This window comes from Clarias gariepinus, chromosome 23 (genome assembly GCF_024256425.1).
Source record: "Clarias gariepinus isolate MV-2021 ecotype Netherlands chromosome 23, CGAR_prim_01v2, whole genome shotgun sequence".
Lineage (NCBI taxonomy): Eukaryota > Metazoa > Chordata > Actinopteri > Siluriformes > Clariidae > Clarias > Clarias gariepinus.
In genome coordinates this window covers 20790654-20814318 of record NC_071122.1, presented here as the reverse complement: position 1 = coordinate 20814318, position 23665 = coordinate 20790654, and the positions used below count along the sequence as shown (strand labels likewise).

General features: G+C 37.7%; 1 protein-coding gene across 2 annotated transcripts in view; it reads right to left on the bottom strand.

Annotated features, from left to right (window-relative positions):
* si:ch211-236d3.4 (actin-associated protein FAM107A) overlaps nt 1-23246 on the bottom strand; it is a 41060-nt gene extending 17814 nt beyond the window's left edge. The window contains exons 1-2 of one of the 2 annotated variants that reach the window (XM_053484600.1): nt 23038-23246; nt 4538-4595 (exon numbers count right to left, since the gene is read on the bottom strand). In XM_053484600.1, the coding sequence (XP_053340575.1) occupies nt 4538-4595; nt 23038-23061 (82 nt within the window). In that variant the 5' untranslated portion in view covers nt 23062-23246. Of the gene's footprint in view, nt 1-1466; nt 1703-4537; nt 4596-23037 lie in introns of those variants that run through there. The other variant, XM_053484599.1, reaches the window with a different exon arrangement.
* Nucleotides 23247-23665: the final 419 nt, after the last annotated feature.

Below are 23665 nucleotides of genomic sequence, written 5' to 3'. Positions count from 1 at the left end.
ACAGCTTTTTAATTTTATTTTGTTATGAAATCAGATTTGATACGCTGATGATGCTCCAGTGTTGGAACAGTTACAGCTGTTATTACAGCTAGTATATTTCTTACTACTACTACTACTACTACAGTAACTTCTATTACAAAAAACGCTGATGCTGGAGAAAAAAAATAACAAACATCTCTATTGAAAACCCAACTTGAATCACACACATTTTCGAAAATCACACACATTTCCTGTTCTTTTATGTGGACTGACAAACACTTTTATGTTGTACTGTATAAAAAAGAAGCAAGAAATCAGTTGTGGTCTGAATGTTCTTACAAATAATTAGATTTTTCGGGGGAAACTTGTTGATAGGCTGCTTAATTCTTGTTTACTGTAAACGGTTGGTAAAATGTTTGACTTTTGACTTAATAAAGTATAAATAAAAAAAATTAAAAGTAGTTAATTATGTTGAAATTTCACATTTATGTAATGTTATATTTAAATGCAAAATAAAAAATGAATACTAGACTTATAATGGCTCAAAGTGACAGCGAGCAGTATGTATTATTTCAAGGTGTGTTAGCCCTGACAGTATTCACAGATAGCTGTGTAAATATACTCAGTGCTCTTTAATAGGGCCTCCCATTGCTGGACTTCGTGGACCTTGTGCTTCTTTTGCAAAAGCAAACACTGCCCTGGGCTTAAAGTAAAGCAAACTTTGCGAAAGACGGTCCTCTGTCAATACAAAGCGATAACTGACTCTAAAATTACACTTTAGTGCTGTAACTGTAGTGCAAAAAAAACAACAACCCATACATCATTAACGTATACAGTACATGTCTTCTTACACATCTCTTGTGTATTTTGCGTAAAGCATGTAGTTGATGTAGAATAGCTCGGGGAAAGCATGCATGACCTCTGTAAACAATTCTGTGAAGTTTTCACATGGATTTTAATGATTAACTGTTCCTTGATGAGCCAAAATCGCTGCTGCGACGACATCCAAAGGATAATATTTGCCTCATGTAGTCTTTCAACTTAAACTCAATCTCGTTATGTTTGTCATGCTCTTTTATACTTTTAAGTCCATTTGATAGACAAACTTCTGCATCCTATCCTGTTCTGGTTGTCAGTCTCATTTCCTGCATGCACCCAGGGGGAAATTATCATTTGCACAAGTGAATGCTGAGAAAAATCACAGAAGACGTTGCATCTGAACGAATGTTAGAACGAATGAGTGATCACGCCTCAAATGTACGTACTGTATATTCATAAATGACTTGTAAGTTTGTGTATAATCTACAGTACAATAATCTAGCTGTAGAAGATTTTTACATTGCTGTCACACGGATAGAAATAAGCCTTTATGTAAACTTCAACTTATTTTAAACCTCAGATACGAACAAATCACCGATTTTGCTATCCTTTTAGTATAACCACAGTACAGATGGGTAGAGAAGTTGTCATTCTGCAATAGATCTTACCTGATTTGACCAGCACATCTCTGGGTCTGCTGGGCGGACTGTCAGGATACAAACCGGCTCCTAATCTCTGATCCATGCCTATGATTCTGTTTCGATCATGCAGTAGTGTGTATGCGTGCATGTGTGGGTGTGTGAGAGCCTACATGTTTGCGTGTGAGTGCGTATGTGGGCGTGCACAGGCCGTTTCTCCTGCACTGCTCACACACTCGTGCCTCTCCTCTGTTTCTTCCTCTCAGATGTACACAGTCACATGACTCACTGGGCATTCCACAGCCAGGGCCCTCCCTCTCCTTTTACTCACACAGCAAAACACTCTCTCACTCCCTAAACTCCCAAGAGCTCGGTCTCACTTTTGAGTCTTTTATTTTTAGTTTGATAAAGAAAGGGATTATTTAATTTCTTCCTGAAATTATATGTTGACTAGGGTTCCATCGTTCCCACGCAGAATACAACACACACACACACACACACACACACACACACACACACACACACACACACACACATAAATTCTTGCATGTACTGTACAGTACTGTATGTGCAATCATCTTATTCTGGCTGTACAGATTATGTAAGATTTAGGATTTTATAGACCAAGCTTTAAATTCATGCTGTGATCCTATAAACATGCATCTACACTTAAAGAGTAATTCACATAACTCAATTAGTATAAAAAAAAAACCTAGATTAATTTTTGAAAATACTAAAAAAAATAGTTTAGTAGATTGCTTTTATTAGTTTGAATTTGTTAAAATGTTTTATGAAATTAAGGTCAAGGCTATACAATAGTAACATCTGTGTATTTATGGACAGAATTATTTAAAAACTATCCATTGTTGATGGGTAAAGAGTTGGTAGAAATAGTTAAAAGGTTGAAGCTAAAATAAGCTGATCAGCAGTTGGCACATTATTCAACATTTTTATTTAATTCATGGTGCAAGGTTCAGTTTTCATAGTGTACGTACCATTTTTAAAAAAAAAAGTAATTAAGCCATGATAAGTTTCTTTGTATTTGAATTTAGGTGCATTACAGTCCTTTCTGTGTCTTTCACATACTCTGTCTACACACGGTAAACTATTTACCACACACCTCAAGGGAAAAAGTGCGATATGCATCCAAAAAGGCACTAGATGCTTTGGTGCAATCTGCCGCATACTAAATCTGTCACTTCTACTTAAAATTTCAGGCATATACCGAAGGACTGGTTAAGTTTCATTAAATTCTGTTCAGCCAGTTTTGCATGATGCTGTAACAAGATCTGTCTGGACAGACATACAGATAGACAGACAGACAATCTTTGGGTCCTCTGGTGTATGAAACAAAGATACGATGGAAAGAGCGAGTTTCCACCTTGGAATGTGATAACATGTTTTAACGAACACTGAGTGGGAAAAAATGGGAAAGAAAGTTGAGTTGTTACATCATAACACCCATAAACCAATCATCAACTAAAGTTCTAGAATGCCAATGTGTTCTGTTGTAAGAGTACAAAATGTGAATTTTAATTTCACTGATGCTGCGATCTCCTCTCATTTACTTGTTTGCTATGTTGTATTATTTTTGTAATTTATTTTAGAGGTGTTAGGTAATGAAGTAGAACTACTCGATTAATGTACTTAGGCATTTCTTAAATGTATCTGGACTATACTTGAATTATTTCCGTATGTTAAACTTTCTACTTGTACTCTACATTTTTTATGAAAAACCTGTACTTTTACTCCCAACATTTTTAATAGGGACTCTTTACATTTCAAATGACCATCTGACGAAAGTGTATAGATTTTTTTACCTAAACATAAGTGTTCACTCACACCATACCGAATAATGACTTAGCTACTTCCCATGTGGGACTGACAGAAACTAAACAATTCCACAAGACCAAACAGTCCAAAAAAAAAAGTAATCACAGGTTGTTAGTGCAGGTTGATTAGCGCACCGAAAGATAATTACCTGGGCAGTGGATCCCACTTATTGGTCTCTGGGCTGTGAGACCAATGGGTGATCTAGCTAATTAGCTGCATAGCTATCAGCAGTTTTTATAATAAGTCTATAATAAAGTTCAGCTAGCTATCAAAGTATTCAAAGAAGCTAACAAAGCTACCTGCCATTTGTTTAATTAATGTCAAATCTTGTCACTTTCCGTCTCTACTAGATTTGTGCATGCTACAGCATCAACTTTACTTGTGTTAAAAAAATAACATTAAAATGCTGTTTGTCAGTAACTTAGTCAGATACAGTAGATATCAAGAAAAATCAGTTTCTTTGTGGTGTATCTGTATTTTCCAATTTGTACTTCAACATGAGTAAAGATTTGTGGTGGAGTACATTTCAGGTAAATATTTATACTTTTACTTGAGTATTGAGTAATAAATGTCGATAAATGATAAGACTTCTGGTGCAAGTTTATTAATCAGTAACACTAACTGCTTAGAATTATTCAGTAACTTAACTGAAGCAGGAAAGAGAGTGTAGATATGAGCTTGAAAGTGGACATCTGGACCTGCAAGGCATTTGGGAGACTATGGTTACATCTACAGCATAAAAACACTGTCGCCAGTTCATCGGTTTTTCCTTCCTTTAATCACCTTTGGTCTGTCCTGACCACTGCAGACCAGGAACATCCCACAAGATGCCCCAGTTTTGGAGTTGCTCTGACCCAGTCCTCTAGCCAACACAATCTGGCCCATGTCAAAGTCACTCGAATCCTTATGCTTGCCTATTTTTTATGCTTCAAACACATCAACTTAAGGCTGGCCCATGTATTCTGGTCCAATAGAAGAGCTACTGTAGCTCAAATTAAGGAAAAGATTCATGCTGGTTCCGAAAGAAAGGAACTAGAACACACAGTGCATCACTGTTTTGGGTGGGAAAGCAGGACCTACTCAATATTAGGCGGGTCATCACAATGTTACGGATGATCAGTATATGACTATTTACATAAAACAGGCAGGTTCTTTAAAAATTGTGTTCGAAGAGGCCGTGATTGCAGAGAATCACGGTTTAAAGACCTCAGTGTATATCGCATCGCAGACACATTATTTGTCTGGAAGAAACGCGAGTACAGACTTACCCACGCCATTCACATGTTTTCCACTTTTCACACTCTGCTGCTCGATGTTATACGCCTTCTGTTGGTGACAGAGAGAGAAATAGAAAGTGTGAGTGAGAGAGAGAGAGACAGGGAGAGAAAAAGCAGGAGAGAGGGAGAGAGAGAGAGAGAGAGAGAGGCAGATCTTGGTCAAATCACACTATTAAAGAGGTGCTATTCAAGAAGAATGTTAGCCTCTAACCTCCAAGGTTCACTTTCATTGCATATATGATTATGATTCCAAACAGGCTTTATAACTTTCATAGAAAGTGTGACAACATTTCACTAAGATTTTTTTTTCAATATTATTATTATGTTATTATTATTATTATTATTATTAATTTAAAATATAAGCTATCTTATGCTTCTTTATTTGATACCTGCCTAAGGCTGCCTATACAGTATATTTGGAATTTGAAGTGAAGCAGGTGCAAAACGGACTCTTTCATTGTTCATCAAAGTTCGCTCAACATTAATTAACAGGAACACGACTCCGACCATGACTCAAAATCTGGAGCCTAACAAAACGCAACAAAAGCGAGATAATACATTCATTATTTTTGATTCTCTGTTTATTAATTATTATTTTAGTTCAGTTATGCAATTATATCCTGCCCACTCTGACAGCATGTTTCACCTACTGTATACACATTTTCATATTCTATACGGGGCATGAAGACGATATTTGTGTTGAATATCATTCTGAGTATCCGTACATACCCACTCCGTATCTACAGTTTCTCCTCTCCATAACCGCAGGCTTAATATATAAACCCCAGCTGTTACATTAGGACTTAATGGTCCTCTCTTATGCTTCAATTAAATTAACTGTTACATAATACCTCCATAATAGGATCTTGCTGCCCTTCCACGGTGCTCTGTCATTGTGCACGGCTTTAATCCTCAATTTGTAATGAAAAGATTACATCACATCAAGGCATTACATGACATTATGGCTCTGTTAGAGGTTCCCTGTAGAACAGTACATTTTTCAGGCAATAACTGATGAACCTGTGTAGCCGCAAATCACAGGACCCAATAGTGAAGCTGTATTTTATTAAAGGGGCTCTCGAGTGACTCATTTTACCAATCAAGCCTCTGTGTTTTGCTCCCTGTGTGGATACTGAATTTCGGTCACCTGAAATGCATGGATGCTTATGAAATATGATGTTCCCGGCAGAGCAGAAGACCGGTTGGTAACCTCAGAGCCCTATTACTACACCATGGCTGTTACTATGCAAGACTGGAGGGTTGGCATCTTATGGAGAAAAATTTTATACCACAATATGCTCTGATTGGCTGATTGGTTTCCTTATTATAGTATGTTATTATTTTGTATAGTAACTAATACACGGGGAGGAACGGTGGCTTAGAGGTTAGCACTGTCGCCTTGCACCTCCAGGGTCCCAGTTCGATTGACGGCCTGCTGCACAGAGTTCGCATGTTTAAATGAGTATAGACGATGAGACGACGATGACTGATTACACCGAGTATGGTGGACATGCAACATGAATAGTTTAAACCTTTTTCTAAGCTTTCTTCCAGCCACATGGAAAGCTGTTCTCACAGTGTGAGATTTATAGCTGCTCTAACATAAGTGATACGATGTTGGTGACAGTTATAAAAAAAGTATGAAAAAAAAAAAAAATAAATGTTCTCGTCTGTCTCTAACATCCCCTACCTCTGTCCCCCCCCTCCCCCCCCTCCCCCAGGAATTCTTGCTGTATAAAGCTCAAGGCCTCAGGGCCTTAGCTGGAATCTTGAACACACTCTTTTAGATGACCAGCATGAATGGATATTGTTGGTGCTGCTTAGCGGTTGCTATGGGAAACTTGCTCATGCTTGATGCCTCTGCCACACAAGGCGTCTACTGTCTTGGATTACTTCCTTTACTCTCTGGAAAGTACAGCTAGAAGTTTGGGGTGTGGCGTATTGGGACAACATTGTAATAGTAGACTGAAGCATTCTTGCCGGAGTAATACCATTGAAGTCAGTTGTTCTGTGGGCTGGAATTAAGTACACATTTGAAATGAAAAGACCCATATTATATTACAGTACACGCTGTGGCAGCTTTTAAAGGAGTTCCATGATGATGAAGGAGGTGTTTCCACCTTCTGATGTTTCCAGTCATGATGTATTCATGGATGGATGTCAGAATGTTTCTGGTTCCCATATTTACAGTATTTAAAATGTAAAATAAAACACAGAAGTGCATGTTAGTGTACAAGTTACATTAATATTAAGCTGGAAGAATTGGTTTACACAGTTGCCTAAATACATACTGTATATGAAGGACGTTCAAGTTAACCCGGGACTTTTATGCGATACTTCTTATGCTGTAAGAGTTCAAGGATAGTATAGTGGTGAGACTTTTAGGTGCAATAATACATTTGTAAGGTGTAAAAAGTCTGTGAATGATGATTCGGGCTAAGGTGACTCGGAACTCACTCTAATAGTTTCCGTGAAAATCCTGCAAGTGGAGCTCCTGATCTTTGAAAATGGAAGGGCAACATTACAAACTTGCTGAAGAGACGCATATGAACTCGCATGTGAGTCTGTGTGAACTGTACACGCAATCATTCACCAACACCACTTGCACGTTGAAGGAAGTGTGCTGGGTTTAATGCCACCACCTCTGTACAGTCCCAATAGCATCTAGACTGCTGTCTTTAAACACAAGTCTGTTATTAAGCCCAAAAAATGTGGACTAAAAAATAATAGTATTTTTTTTATTTTATATAAAGGTGGTATAATGAAGCATAAAAGATTATTTCTAAAAGTAAACAAAGATGATAATAAAGAAAATCATGCTGCAAAAGAAAAGATGCAATGAGGCTGCAAAATTGTAGGAGGTAGTAAGCTGTTTAAAAAAAGCTGTTGTCATCCCATACCTGGTAAATCCATCCTGTCTTCTTTTTGAAAACTGAAAGGTACAGACTTTTTCGTGTCAAAGACATTTCCGGATTTACTTTTACTAAATAATTTTATATGAAAACGATTCTATTAAGTGAAAATCCAATTGCAGAAACTGAAGAACTGAACACATTCTATTTAAATATAATGTTGTAATTTGCTTTAAAGGCGGCTATAATAACGACTGAATATCAACATATTCGTTTTTTTTTTTTTTTTATTCTCTTCATGACTCAAGTAGTGTACATCCTACTCAAACAGCAATAATCACACCGGAGCCCCTGGCAAATATTTACCACCTGCACAATGTAACAGGCAAACAGTTTTCTCTAAGCGCGCCCCGATTTTTACACAAACAAACACATAATATTGAAATGTCTTCCATTTTCTTCTGTTTAAAGAGGATTTGCATGTTGTCTCAAGGCTTAGAGCTGCATTATGAGCATTGGAGGCTAGCTACGAGGGCGTAAGATCCAAAGCCAGCTCTAATAACCAGACAATAGAAATTTCTACAAGCTTACAGGCAATGAGAATCTGTATTTAGAAGAGCTAAGATAGAGCTAAGTGAAACTCAATTGAGAGGAGCCGAGGCTGTCACAGTGCAAATGAAGATTTACTGTACGCTTTGACAGAAGCGAAAACGACAGCCGATTGATTTTCTCTGATTCAATTAAAGCTGAAGCGTGTATCGTGTGCTACTGTACCTCTGCATTCTCTAATCGGCTTTACAGTATAAATCCACATGTATACAGTACCATGATGGGGAATATTATGGTGCGGCACAGCACAGAGAAGATAATTAACATTTGGAAACAAATCCGAAGGTAAAGAGATTTGATGTCGAGTTGCAGGATATCCTTCAAAGAAGTGAGCAGAGATGGAAGGAGAAAGTCATGATGATTATATGTGCACATAAATTTGGCCACCAGCTGACCTTTTGTGCTGATATGAAATAAATGGCTTATAGTATGACACATACTGTACCCATGACCCTGCTATATTATTTTACACAATATTTGCAAAAGCTTTCTTTTTGAGTAAGATTTGGATTTGTTTACAGACAGATAATAAAAAGAAAATACAAACTGCTTTTGCTACTTGACTACATGCATCAGGTAAATGAGACATCACGTCACCTGTCAATGAATGTCTCCAAAATAGCCAAACTCTCATGTTCTACTCACTCTGTCCCAGACTAAGAGCTACTTCTGCTGCAGAGGATATGTTTATAAGAATGACCAGCCTCATAAATGCTTCTAGCGATAGACTTCAACATCCACTGATCAGAGGAGTCAGGGCTTCATACAGTAGTACAACTGTGGTAAAGAAACCCTTACTTCAGAAGAAAAAACATGCAGAAGAGACGTGCTTGTGCCAAGAAACACAATGAATGAACATTAGGTCAGTGAAAAATTGTCATTTGGTCTCATGAGTCCAAATGTGAGATTGTTTGTTCCACCCATGTGTCTTTGTTAGACATAAAGAATGAATGAATGGACTGTGGAGGAGGTGTGATGGTATAGTGGTTTCTTTGCTGTTGACAGTGTTGATGACTTTGATATTTGAAATTTGAGAGCAGACTTAACCAGTATGGATATCACAGCATTTTGCAGCAACATGCCATCCCATCTGGTTTGCACTTGGTGTAAGCGTCACCTGTTATCCAACTGGACAATAATCTCTAACACACCTCTAGATTATGGAAGAGCTATTTCTCCAAAAAGGAAAGTAGGGGAGTGATGCATCAGATGACCTGGCCTCTATAGTTACCTGATCTAAATTCAACTGAGATAGTTTGGAAAGAGTTTGACCTGAGAGTAAAGGTAGATATATTTAATATAAGTACTAGTGATGGTTCATCCATGACTGAGTGGTTCTTTCTGAATGAAGTGACTTAGAGGAATGAGTAGTCTCAGAGAAAGATTTGTTAATTTTCTACTGAGCGTGCATGTGCAATGCATCGCAAAACCTTTGTAGGTTTAATGCTGTTTCCTGTCTAATGCACTGCATTGAGTCTAGGAGAGTCACGAGACAAAAGAACGAACGATTCGGAACAGAAGATATAAGAGGTGAGCTGCTCATTCTGTTTATCATAATATGTCCCTAGCTGCATTGTAATATTTTTATTACTGGAACAATAGACATCATTTGTGTATGTAGACGTGTTGGGGGTCTGTTTATTAAAAATGTAACATTTTATTATATTTCTGATCAAAAGAAATAACTAAATGACTCAAAATAAACTAAATGATTCGAAAAAAGTTTAGTTTATTTTGATGAATGAGATTCAAAGAATCAAGTCAAACTTTCCACCACTAACAAGTACCCAACACCTCTGGGGACTCCTTCAAGATTGTTGGAAAACCATTTTACAGTAAGTGGCTACCTCAGGCTACCTGTCATCAATGCACACTTTGGAGAATTTTGGCTACATTGAAGAATCAAAAATATAAAACATATTCTGGGTTATATACCAGTAATTTGTTTTGACTACATAATTCCATACTTGTTTAATCATCATTTTGGTGTCAACAATAAATAAATAAAAACCATAGAAACAAGAAGTTGTGTCCAAATTTATGTATATATGTAAAGCATATGGAAACAGCATTTGGCCTGACTTCTCATGTCAAATCAAAGCTGTTCTCTGATTTCAGAAGCTGCAGAATGAAATCCACAGCGAAAGCAATCTCACATCTCCAGAAACAGTGAAGCGTGACGGCAGCTAGAACTCCTCATTGTTCCTTAAGGCAACCTAGACGCTACAGCCCACCGTCCAGGGTCCAGTTACGAGATGTTGTGACCACCTGACCTTTCCTCTCCTTTCCCTGTGTCATCTTGGCCATATTTTATTTACTCTGTTCGGAAACCAGCATTCGCAGACGACATTGCATCCCGCTAATAAGTAGCAAACAAAAAGGCTTTTTATAGATTTCAGCCATGCTCCGGCGCTCTGGTCACAAGCTGAAGGTTCTCTGGTTTCTCAGACAACACGCACAATTAGCGGAGGCCATGCAAAGGCAGGGGACATGGCCGGCTAATTACTCACGGATCAAAACACAAGCATGGATCAGTGAATTAGGGCAGCACACCTGAACCTGAAGTCTACTGAATGTAATGCCATGTTGGTCTACATGATGCATAAAGAGAGCTGTTTGATAACTCATGTCCGGATTCCAGTTCCACACCAAGTTAGACCATCCTAAGATCATTATATCAATTTCAGTGCTTTAACGACATAGTTAGGTAGGACACTTACCTAAGCAGACGCAGTCAGTCTCCCAGTCCCCCAGTCTCCTGGTGGGTGTAATGAGTTTTAAAGCTTGTCTTTGGGGAAACATCTCGGTCAGGAGCGGAAGGATAGAGTCAGTAATGATCTCTCCTGATGAGATGAAAGAAGTGGTAACTTTCCTGCACCTCAGGAGGCCGTGACATCAAATGACGGGTGTGTGTGCACTTGTATAAGCAGGATGTTTATGCACAGATGTGCATGCGTCTGTGTGTGTAGGTTCATATAGGGAGAACCGTGTCCCACTAATGGTTTTTCAAAATGTATTTCCCATCACCGTCTAAATGTTTATTTAGATCTCACAATTCCTTCATCTGGACTCTCACCAAATCATACTATGTGTGACTGCCCTAGATGTGTAACAAATGAAACAAATATTTATTTTAGGCATAACCAGAGATGCACTAGATTTCATTTCCTCTGAGCCACTAGAGTATGTGTTTCAGCTTATTACAGTAACAGTGCACTGACATGCTGTATTGTATTAATTGTATGAAAAAAAAACATTCACAAGTATATTTTTCCATATGATAAGGCTGTGATATTTTAGACCATGTTATAAAACCATGAATATATATAAAAAAAATACATATTATTAATTAAGGAGTATCACATAAGAGGGAATGATGTTGTACTGAATATCAGCACTGCTTTGATGAACCTCAAATGTGATATTGCTTTAATACAAAAGTTCCACAAACACCATTTATTATCAATAAATTGTAATTTTTTTTTTCTTAATTTACACATATCCTTCCAAGACTCGCGAAACTAGCCTTAAGCTGGCGACCAACAGTTAGTGTAATTAACAGGAGTGAAAGTAGTTGTAAATGATTACTGGTTCTATGTAGCCGAAGGGTGAGGAGAATAAACCATGAAGGTGGTGGACAGTCCAGAGAAACTTATAAGATTTACTTTATATTTTCCCTTATTATTTCACTTTAGAATATCAGCTAACTTCAGAGTCCCGGGTTAAATACCAAATAGTGTTAAATGGAAAGCTAGTGCGCTGTGTAGAGTGTACTGTCCCTCGTTCCACACACTACAGTAAGTAGCGCCATTGATGATGGGTTAAAGATGGATTTGAGATTCAGCCTTGTGTTGGATGCGTGTTAGCTTTGTAGCTCACATTAGCTATAAGCAGAACAACATGGGCGGTTCAGAGGTCATTCAGAACTAATTAAAGGCAATTACTACGGAGACAAGGGAGTGTTTAAAAAGAGCGCCTATGAAGCTAAGTGAAACATATAGTTAAATATCCCAGTGCTGTTATGCTCTATATCACCACTCACGGATTGCCTCTCATCCAATCAGATTACTTGGGCAGAACTAACCGTTGTATAATGAGGAATGATAACACTAGACATCTAGAACACTTATTTTCACTTACAACATCATACACAAGTCCCTGAAACAATAAATATAACAGGTTATCAATAACATATTACAACAAGGAACCTCAATAGAGGTAATGATAATAACCAGAAATATGGTTATATAAAATTAATCCACACCTCCTGACCAATCAGATTCAATAATTGAGCTGCGTGAGATCAGTGTAAAGTTTCTCTTCACATGGACTAAGGCGACTCTACAGAAGCAAATCTTTTAAGGATTTTGTTTTTGACAGAAATTTGATGCTTTGTATTGTATTTCTGTTCAGGTACTAAAAACATTCCTTTGATACCCTTCATGTCAACACTAAGGGTGTGGTTTGAACATCATGGTGTATAGTAGCACACATGCTGGTCCTGGCATGCTCCCTTTCTGTCTAGGCCAATTCTGCCTCCTTGTGGACAAAGGTTGCTTCAATTCTATATTACTGGACAAGGGGCGAACTGGTAATGGCAGAAAATGTGCACAAGCTAATTACAGAAGTTAGAAGTAGGGTAACTAATAGAAGTAAAGGAAGATTCTGTTAGAAGATTCTTGGATAAGGTTTCCTTCTGCTCTACTTCCGATCACTTTTGCTCTACAACATGCAGGAATGTACAGTAATATTCTCTGTGTGTAATATATTTACCAGACCTCACTATGTATTCTGTCTAAATTACTTTAACTGTCATGTTATTCTCTGCCCTTTAATATATATATATATATATATATATATATATATATATATATATACAGTGGTGTGAAAAACTATTTGCCCCCTTCCTGATTTCTTATTCTTTTGCATGTTTGTCACACAAAATGTTTCTGATCATCAAACACATTTAACTATTAGTCAAAGATAACACAAGTAAACACAAAATGCAGTTTTTAAATGATGGTTTTTATTATTTAGGGAGAAAAAAAAATCCAAACCTACATGGCCCTGTGTGAAAAAGTAATTGCCCCCTGAACCTAATAACTGGTTGGGCCACCCTTAGCAGCAATAAATGCAATCAAGCGTTTGCGATAACTTGCAACGAGTCTTTTACAGCGCTCTGGAGGAATTTTGGCCCACTCATCTTTGCAGAATTGTTGTAATTCAGCTTTATTTGAGGGTTTTCTAGCATGAACCGCCTTTTTAAGGTCATGCCACAACATCTCAATAGGATTCAGGTCAGGACTTTGACTAGGCCACTCCAAAGTCTTCATTTTGTTTTTCTTCAGCCATTCAGAGGTGGATTTGGGTCATTGTCCTGCTGCAGCACCCAAGATCGCTTCAGCTTGAGTTGACGAACAGATGGCCGGACATTCTCCTTCAGGATTTTTTGGTAGACAGTAGAATTCATGGTTCCATCTATCACAGCAAGCCTTCCAGGTCCTGAAGCAGCAAAACAACCCCAGACCATCACACTACCACCACCATATTTTACTGTTGGTATGATGTTCTTTTTCTGAAATGCTGTGTTACTTTTACGCCAGATGTAACGGGACACGCACCTTCCAAAAAGTTCAATTTTTGTCTCGTCGGTCCACAAGGTATTTTCCCAAAAGTCTTGGCAATCATTGAGATGTTTTTTAGCAAAATTGAGACGAGCCTTAATGTTCTTTTTGCTTAAGTGGTTTGCGCCTTGGAAATCTGCCATGCAGGCTGTTTTTGCCCAGTCTCTTTCTTATGGTGGAGTCGTGAACACTGACCTTAATTGAGGCAAGTGAGGCCTGCAGTTCTTTAGATGTTGTCCTGGGGTCTTTTGTGGCCTCTTGGATGAGTTGTCTCTGCGCTCTTGGGGTAATTTTGGTCGGCCGGCCACTCCTGGGAAGGTTCACCACTGTTCCATGTTTTTGCCATTTGTGGATAATGGCTCTCACTGTGGTTCACTGGAGTCCCAAAGCTTTAGATATGGCTTTATAACCTTTACCAGACTGATAGATCTCAATTACTTTTGTTCTCATTTGTTCCTGAATTTCTTTGGATCTTGGCATGATGTCTAGCTTTTGAGGTGCTTTTGGTCTACTTCTCTGTGTCAGGTAGCTCCTATTTAAGTGAGTTCTTGATTGAAACAGGTGGGCAGTAATCAGGCCTGGAGGTGACTACAGAAATTGAACTCAGGTGTGATAAACCACAGTTAAGTTATTTTTTTAACAAGGGGGGCAATCACTTTTTCACACAGGGCCATGTAGGTTTGGATTTTTTTTCTCCCTAAATAATAAAAACCATCATTTAAAAACTGCATTTTTTGTTCAATTATATTATCTTTGACTAATAGTTAAATGTGTTTGATGATCAGAAACATTTTGTGTGACAAACATGCAAAAGAATAAGAAATCAGGAAGGGGGCAAATAGTTTTTGCAGTATATATACAGTAGTTTCACACCACTGTATATATATATATATATATATATATATATATATATATATATAAATTTATTCAAGGACAATCTGAGGTATTTATCTATTTACAGTATATATTTTTTTTTACCGTATGTGTGACAATAACAGAACAAGTGCATTAATATAGGATAGGAAGGATGTACGATTAGAACTTCCCATTAATCAAATTAATCAAAATCAAAACTAATCGGACTTACTGTATATTTTAATTATATGGTATTGTTATCAAAAAGCTTTCACACTGCCATTGTTTGTGTGCACAAGTGCTTGCAAGTGTTTGGGTGATGTAACACGCCATCTGTGTTAGTTGGGTACAGCCGGCTCCTATTAATGTGCACGAGGATGAGAGTTTAAAAAAAAAAATAACTGTAAAAAATTATACAAATGTGTTAAAACACACAGTAAATTAAACAACTGTACTCTTGCTCAACTGTGCTCTTGAGAAGCTCTTTAAAGTTTGGGTTGGAGCTCTTTAAACTCATCTTCTATCTGTTAAAAATGCATGTCTTTGAAATACAGTGTCCAGTACCTCATGTGTATGACCATTTATTAATAAAATCTTGTGTTTTGTGAATAACAGAACAGAACAATGCAGTGCTTTGTCAGACAAAATTAAAATGTTCATAATGATAGTCATACACTATGATAATGATTGCAGCTGCTATTATAGTTAATGCATTTTTCATTAGGGGTGCTTTGTTAAAGCAACATGAAACACTGAATACCTCACTGATGATGGTCATGTACAGGAATTCATCAGAGATCAAAGAAAGCTCTGTTAAAATACAATATAGTTAATAAAAGATTTTTGAGCTGATTATCTGTTGCTTTGTATACATCAGTGTGTCAAAAGGACAGTTATATTGGCTGTAAGGTACAGAATAATAATATCATTGAGTGAATTAAGAAAAGGGTGGTTTTATATACAGTATATACTGCATATAAAGATACTTGACTGTATATTTCACTAGGATTGTTCTTATCAGCTCTGTTTTTTAAATGTAAGTCTTGCTTTTTTAGCTTTATGAACAGGTTGACTGCAAAATGAGATAAATCCATGTTTACAGTAAATCATTGCAGGAAAGTAATTTTTTTTTTTTAAAGACGCAAGAACACACTGTAGCTTCTGATCGAGAATATTTATGTACATTTACATTTACATTTAGGCATTTGGCAGACGCTCTTATCCAGAGGGACTTACAAAAAGTGCTTTAATGTTTACATAATTGGATACATACTAACACTGGGTTAACTAGGTTAATAACTAAGTGCCATTAGTCCAACACAACTAAGAAGAGGGTTTTTTTATTTTATTTTTTAAACTTTTTCGAGGGGGAGGGGGGGTGTGTGGTTTCTTCGAGCTGTAAGGTTGTTAGGAAGCACAAATGATGAAGTATTATGTCATGTTATGTCATGTGGCTTTTGTGGCTCTGGGGTTGAATACAAAACACTGTAGCGTAAAATAGACGGCTAGTCTACCGGGTGTATGTTTTCCTACACACTAAGTAGTGCACAGTACTTGATCAGGGCTTAAAGAGAGAATTAGGAATCAGCCTTGTGTTAGAGGCTAGTTAGCTTTGTAGCTTACGTTAGCCATGAGCAGAGCAACATAGATGGATTAGAGAGAATTTGGAACGACTTAGAAGCAATTGTTAAGAAGACAAAGCGTTGGATAGAATGTCACAATGTTATCAGAGGTGTTTTCTTGCTGAAAGTGCTCAAATGGTTGGAATTGAATGTAGGATTTGGCAGGCAGCTGCTCTCCCCTCTTTCCAGTACTTTGGATTATACAGACTTACTTAAAGCCATGCTATTGGTATGTTAGTGTAACCAACAATTGTCAGAACACCAGTGATGGGGAGTGATGGTTCACATACAGTATTGTTAATCTTCCTAGTGCTGTGGGGCCAGGGGTAGCTCAGTGGTTAAGGCATTGGACTACGGTTCGGAAGATCCCAGGTTCAAACCCCACAACCACCAAGTTGCCACTGTTGGGCCCTTGAGCAAGGCCCTTAACCCTCAACTGCTCAGATGTATATTGAGATAAAAATGTAAGTCGCTCTGGATAAGAGCGTCTGCCAAAATGCCTAAATGTAAATGTTATACTCTACATCACCACTCATGGAATGCCTCTTGTCCAATCAGATTATTCATTCGAAACTAACTTGTGTATAATTTACAATGCATCACCTTCTTTCCAGTTTCCAGTTTCTGGTGTTGTAAATACATTGGTAGTCAACAGGCTGTAAATATCCATTTTCTTAGTTTAAACATTCTCCAAATGTTTAAACCAAATATTGTTTGTCATTTCAATGAAAATTGCAACTTTTTCCAGCACTGCCTCGTATCCAAACCATAAAACTTAATTATAATGATTATATTTTAATGATATTTAATTATATTTAATGATAATTAAATATAACGGGGCCAGGGGTAGCTCAGTGGTTAAGGCATTGGACTACGGTTCGGAAGATCCCACAACCACCAAGTTGCCACTGTTGGGCCCTTGAGCAAGGCCCTTAACCCTCAACTGCTCAGATGTGTAATGAGATAAAAATGTAAGTCGCTCTGGATAAGAGCGTCTGCCAAATGCCTAAATGTATAATTAGTGACTGAAACACATCACACTGTTACAAAACAATAACCAATTTCAGTGTTGGTTGTGGATGATATGGCTTCATGCAAAGTGGTCTTACTTTTACTGTCCTTAACACACCATCCTAAAGTATTTTGCCAATGATTACAATTAATTGCATTTCACTACTGTCATACTTGTACAACCATGTACTGTATGTGACGAATAAAATACTTAAATCTTGAATGTGTAGGATGTTAAAATACATTTCAGTTTATATAAGACTTTCCAAAAGAAACCAAAACAGTGAATATGAGAAAGTGTTAGCTTTTGTATTATTGAATACTCTGTGTACCAACTGAATATTTAATTCTGAAAAGAAAAATATTAATACTAATGTTTTTGGTAGTGGATCTTGAAGCTAAATTGAAACTAATGTTCAGACTGGATAATCAGATGTGTTTAAATTTCATGAGGGTTTATCAAATAATAATAGGTTTTAAATCATGCATTTTTGAATAAAACATTTCATCTTGTTAAAATATTCATAACTTATGAAATGAAAAAAGTTCCTGTTAGTGGACTTGAATTTCTAGCAATACTGACAGATTATGCAAGTGGTAAGTGATGAGAATAGACCTAAAGCTGTAATGATATATTGGAAATGAAAGAAAGAACCAGATTTACTGTATTACACTTGCTTACATGGTACTAACTGTAAATCATATCCATCAATATTTATTACTACAGTGATCAGACAGCTAAAGTCTATGGCAGTTGTATCTGCTTTTTAAGACTATGGTGTGTAAACACTTGTTCCTTTAGTGCTAAATGTAATTCTTTTAAGCTTGGGTGATTTAGAAAGGATTTGATGGGCCTAATCTGCTTCAGTGCATTAGATTTTAAACCAAGTGCAGATCCTGATACAACAGATCTAGAGCAATAACATGATTTTAAACATTTACAGTATTTTCATGCAGAGTTTAATTTCAACTTTTCAACTTACAGTAACTCAAACTGAAGTTTTTATTTTGGTTCTCTGGACTAAAGCCACACTCTATGTCTGGGGATTTTGCACTCAACGTTTTGAACAGACAACCCAAAATTCCATGAATTGGACAGTGGACAAAGACTATACTGATCTGCCATAAGATTATCATATTAATTATCAACTATACACCAGTAGACTGATGATAGGAGTATGGGCACACAAACAACATCATCCTCAGCCTGTGGGGATCAAAGGCCAACCCATTTGGTCTAAAAAGCCAATGCAGCACAAACTGCTAAAAAATCAATACTGTCCATTGTAGAAAGAAAATAGAACACCAATTGTACCACAGCCCACCATAAATGAGGCCCAGCACACAAAGAACCCAAGGCTGCTGTCTCAGCCTGCAAACTTCCCAGATCCCAATCCAATCAAGCACCCATGGGATGCACCAGAGAAACAAGTCCGATCTGTGTAGGCCCACCCCACAAACCAGAGCACCCAAAGGATCTGCTGCCAACAGCCTGGTTTGGGGTTTGTTTTGCCAAGATCCTGGTGCTCAATTCAAACTCTATAGCTCAAAAATCTGGGTTTCCTTTAAACTCTCTTTGGGTTGATATTTTAATTTAAAATTTGACTGTACGGCTTGGGATTGTGGCCTTAACTTGGACGCTATGGCTTGGATCTCTGAATTTAACTTTGGCATTCCAGGCTTATTTGCATAAAACTTGTTACATATTCCTTGTTGAAAAGCTATACAGTTTCTTTACATACTTTACATGTGTTTTATGTATGTACAGGTTATAAATGGTTCAAAATGGGCCTTGTTTTAGCATGCATGAAACATGTGCCAGATAAACAATCATACTGTAAAAAAATAAGTGATCACTACAGTATAGCTTGTATTGCTGGTAGAATGGTACTTGTACATGAAAACATCAATGATTTGGCGCTTTACTTTTCAAAGATGTCTGGAGAATTGAAATGTCTCCCTGAATTGTTAAATATTTTGTTGTGCTGTTATTTTTGTCTCTGTGGTGGAAGCACAGGGAGTGGGGGTGGGTGCCAGCACTCTGTGAGGGGTAGCTGAGTTATTCAACTCATGCCAAGCTGCCCGGAAGCTGGCACACAGATGAAATTACAGTACTGACATTTCAGCTCTGTAGCACTACTTGCTCTCTCTTTCTTTTTCACCTCTCTCTCTCTATGGCTCACTCAATCATTAACTTTGTTTTTTCTAAAGTTCTCTCAGTATTTGTATGCATGCTTGCTTTCATTTCTGCTGCTTATATGGCCACTAAGTCACTTTCTAGTAGTGATACTGGTGAAAACCTTGCACTTCCCACAATCTGAATGGCTAAAAACAGCTATGCTAAAAAGGTTTGAATAGTTTTGCCAGCAGACTGGTGTAGAATTTGGCAATATGCAGCAGCAGTAGAAATTAGATATGGGAATTCAAGTCTCAGGCTTGTCCTTTTATACCTAATGCATGCCAAGTTGGTGTGCTAACACTGGCTAAATAATGGGACAAGTCTAGGTTATGGTTCAGTTTGCTAAGTTGATTATTACTGTATGTAAGCTAGTTTTTATAAGGCAGACCTTTAGTTCTGCTAGAAAGTCTGGTATGTTTCAGTAATAAATGTGCCAAAGGAATGTGCCATGAGAATATCTTGTTTACTTTCTACTATTTCTTGCGCCAATATGCACATTGTCCTGCATTGTTCACTTGTACATCCTACAAACTGAAGCAAAGGGATGCAATAAGACAGCAACTGTCAACATTCTGAAAGCTGTGACAGGTATACTGTACCATGGGAAGAGTTTTTAGAGGTAACACCATGACATACTGTATATATTTGTCTTAGGGGAATGTATTCCATTTTACACTTTTATGCAGGGCATCCTTAGTGACATTCCCAAGACTGGATAGGATGCACAGGTTTCATTGGGAAGGGCATGGTGTAAAACCTTTGCCAATTTGTATGTGGACTGGATAGTCTGCTTTAATCACCACTTGATGGGAGAAGCCAAAGGAAATGCTGCTGATGTAAGACTAAAAAGGCTAGACACTCTGGACTAGATTGGAATTTGGGGAAACTGGTTTCAACTTACACTCTGGAAGAAAAAACTCTGGACTTAGATTCTACGGCTTGATTCAGAGTCTATGTATTTAAAATAGACATTGGCTAGTAAGTCTGGACTCAACTCAGGCTCTCTAGCTTGGCATTCTGGACATGACTCTGACTTAATGGCTTGAAATTCTGGCCCTGACTCAGACGTCACCCTGCTAAAAATATCTAAGGCTACGGATTCTATCCAGCTTCGATTGTTTGGGACTCTGGAATTGACTTGAGCTCTGTGGGTCGGAACTTGATTTAGGCTCCAAAGTTTGGGACTCTGAAATTTACTTTTACTCGATAGCTTGACTCTAAAGGTTTAGGACCTGACTCAAATATCATTGCTCAACATTTTGGACTTGACAACTTAACTTGAGTCAGTTCTGCAACAAGACGAGTTATACTGTAATGTGACATCAAGACAATTACGTGAGTAAGATGTAAGATTTACGAAACGTAAGTCATGAAAGCATATGACATAATTCATGTGTCATGATGCAGGGTTCATGTTCATGCTTGCTTTTTGAAGATACCTTTAAAAGTGTCAAATCTAATCATGGTTTTTGATTTAGTTGTATTTTTGCTTGAGAACAAAATATTTTTTTTTTTCTATTCCATAGTTGTCTTTCTCACAGTAGTCCAGAAAAAATAATTCAGGCTTATCATCACTAAGATACATTGAGGCATACATGACCCCAGTCTTAAACCATCTTGGTTCTTGCTTTGGCTCCATCTTGCCTTGGCTCTCCATCAATTCTATTTTAAAAAATATTTTACAGGATCCTTCCTTGAATGGTGGACTCTAGCATTTGGGGTCAAACATTATCCGGGGCCAATTCATGGTGCATGACAATCCAAGTATCATTTGTTCATCTGTTTTTCAACATACTGTAGAACCATAAAATAAGCACAAAATGATCCATTCCCGCTTTGGTAAAAAAAATCTAATCAAAAACAATACTCAGTACAAGAAGTAAAAGAGAGCTTTCGAATCACACTTCATGTGTCCAAATAAATAAATAAATAAGGGTGTGAAGTGATTTTTATTTTTTTTTTTTAATGATAAAATTATTCTCTTTCTTACGCATTTTCTATGCTGCTTATCCTATTTAGGGTTGTGGGAAACCTGGGGCTAATCGCAGAGGACTTTGGGCACAAGGCAGGCTCCATCACAGGTCATACACTCATTCATACACTATGGGGAACTTGGAAATGGTATTAGCCTAATTTGCATGTCTTTGGAAGGAAACCTGAGTACCCGGAGGAAACGCACCAAGCACAGGGAGAACATAAAAACCTCGGACCACACAGCCCCCAGGTGGGAATTAAACCATTGACCTCGGAGGTGTGAGGCCATATTGCTAACCATGTGTTGAATTTAGTTAGTATTGTGTACGTTTAACTTTTATCTGTCCCTGGAACTAGCTGTGTTCTGCATAGTCAAACGACTAGTTCAGGTTAGCTATGCGGCTAGTTCTAGTAACAGAAAATACTTATACTATTTATACTATAATAGTTATAGTATCTACACCATAACATTGACTTTGATTTAGTTGCACTGCAGAAGCTTTATATGAATCTCAGCTGAACTTTTGAATGCATTTTTGCATGGAATGAAGGTTGTGGAATTTAGCACTTATTACTTACTGTATATTGAATTAGCCAGTAGATTGACAAACTTTACAGTCAGTTTGAAGAGCAGAAAAACTTATAACAACCAAGACCTGTTGTAATGTACTTATACACACCTACATTTTAAATTAAAACTGATTTGAAAAAAAAAAACAAAAAAACACATGAACTCTCCCTGATGCATTTTTTTCTTTCTATTTATTATGTATTAAAATCCCATACTTTATCTTTCTTTGCTGTATTGCAAAACATTTTACGATGTAATGTAATGACTGTGTGAAGTGTTTGGGAAACATAAAATAATATATCCAATCAGCCTAGTGTTGACTGTCATTGTCTCCTCTGTTTCAAATACTAAATTGCTTCAATACATACAGTATATCACAATGTGTACAAATACACTTGTGCATTCTTGTTATCCCCCCAGAGTGTGTAATTTTCCTTTTTTTTTTTTACAGGATGCCTCATTTGCAGTGGCCTGGAACAGCCTTGATTCCCAGAGGAATGCGTAAGAGGATATCAGTGCCGCTTTTGTTCAGTTACTAGCAAAATTCACTTAAGTAATCGTGATTGATTTTTCGAAGCAATGCAAAACAGACCCTTACAGAAAAAGCTCATCAAATCTACAAATGAATCCAGAATTAATATTTTCACCAATCTGATTTATCCCTATTAGTGTCAACTTGAAAATCGAACGTGATCTGATGCTGCCAGGTAAGCGAGCAGCCGCTTAGATGTCCTGTAATCCTTCGGTAGCCCTCAAGAGCAGGTGTCAGCTGTCACATGCAGCCGTCAGCTCTGAATCATGCTCTGAACACGTCACACCCTGCTCACACACTCAGCCTTTTCCATTGCTCAAATATTTGTGGACTCTGAAAGACATGGCGGACGTTTCCAAATCAGCAACAAGAGCTCAGGTTTGGCGAATGTGCTTGTTTGAAACCGCGGAGTTGAATATAATAAAATAATGTCTAATAATAAAATACTTAATATAAAAAAAATATCAAGAGCAATGAATAAGTAAAATTGTAAAGTTCTAAAAGAGTAAACACTTAATAATGTGTTTATATATATGAATAAATTCATGCAATATATATTTTTATAATCCTTTCATCATTTTGTCAAGCCCATAGTAAAAAAAGCTAACTTCTTTCATCAACAACTAAATGAACAGACTACGCTAGATCTCATGCTCACTTACTATCTTTCCATGAGAAGCCCCCATGCTGAGCTCACCGCCAGGGTCAGGTGTTCCTCGGCTGGGTCTCCAGTGCCCAGATTTTCCCTTGTGTATTCCTGTGCTGCTTCAGGACAAACAGATCAGATAAAGGAGCAAAGGAGGGGGGAACTAAAAGGAGAATAGATTCTTCTCTCTGCCCCCTGGCACCTTGTCAGCAGCAGGGGATTCCAGCCGGTAGATATTTGCAGCAACATCACGACTGTTAAGGCACGGTTCCAACTTGGTAGCAGGGTTCAGTCTTCCCAGCAGGTCAACCTGTACTGCACTGTTTATACAAGACATAAAACAAAAAAAGGGAAAGGGAGAGAGGAAAAAAGAACTGCAGAGCCAATCCGACCCTTGTGAGCCACCTGTTGTTAGTTTCCTCCCCTCTTGTTCCCTTAAGGACGTAGCCTCTGCAGATTATGCTAATTGCTAGTGACAGAAGACAAAGCCTTAGGGAGCTTGCATAGTGGAAATGCCTCAAGGTGACAGTGGGGATCTAAAGTCACTGGGGTTTGGTGTCCGCACTCATCCATGATTAGAGCAGCACTAGGGAGATTCACAGAGGACTCATAAGTCTCCCCTCTAGAGCTTTGGATTTGCGCCA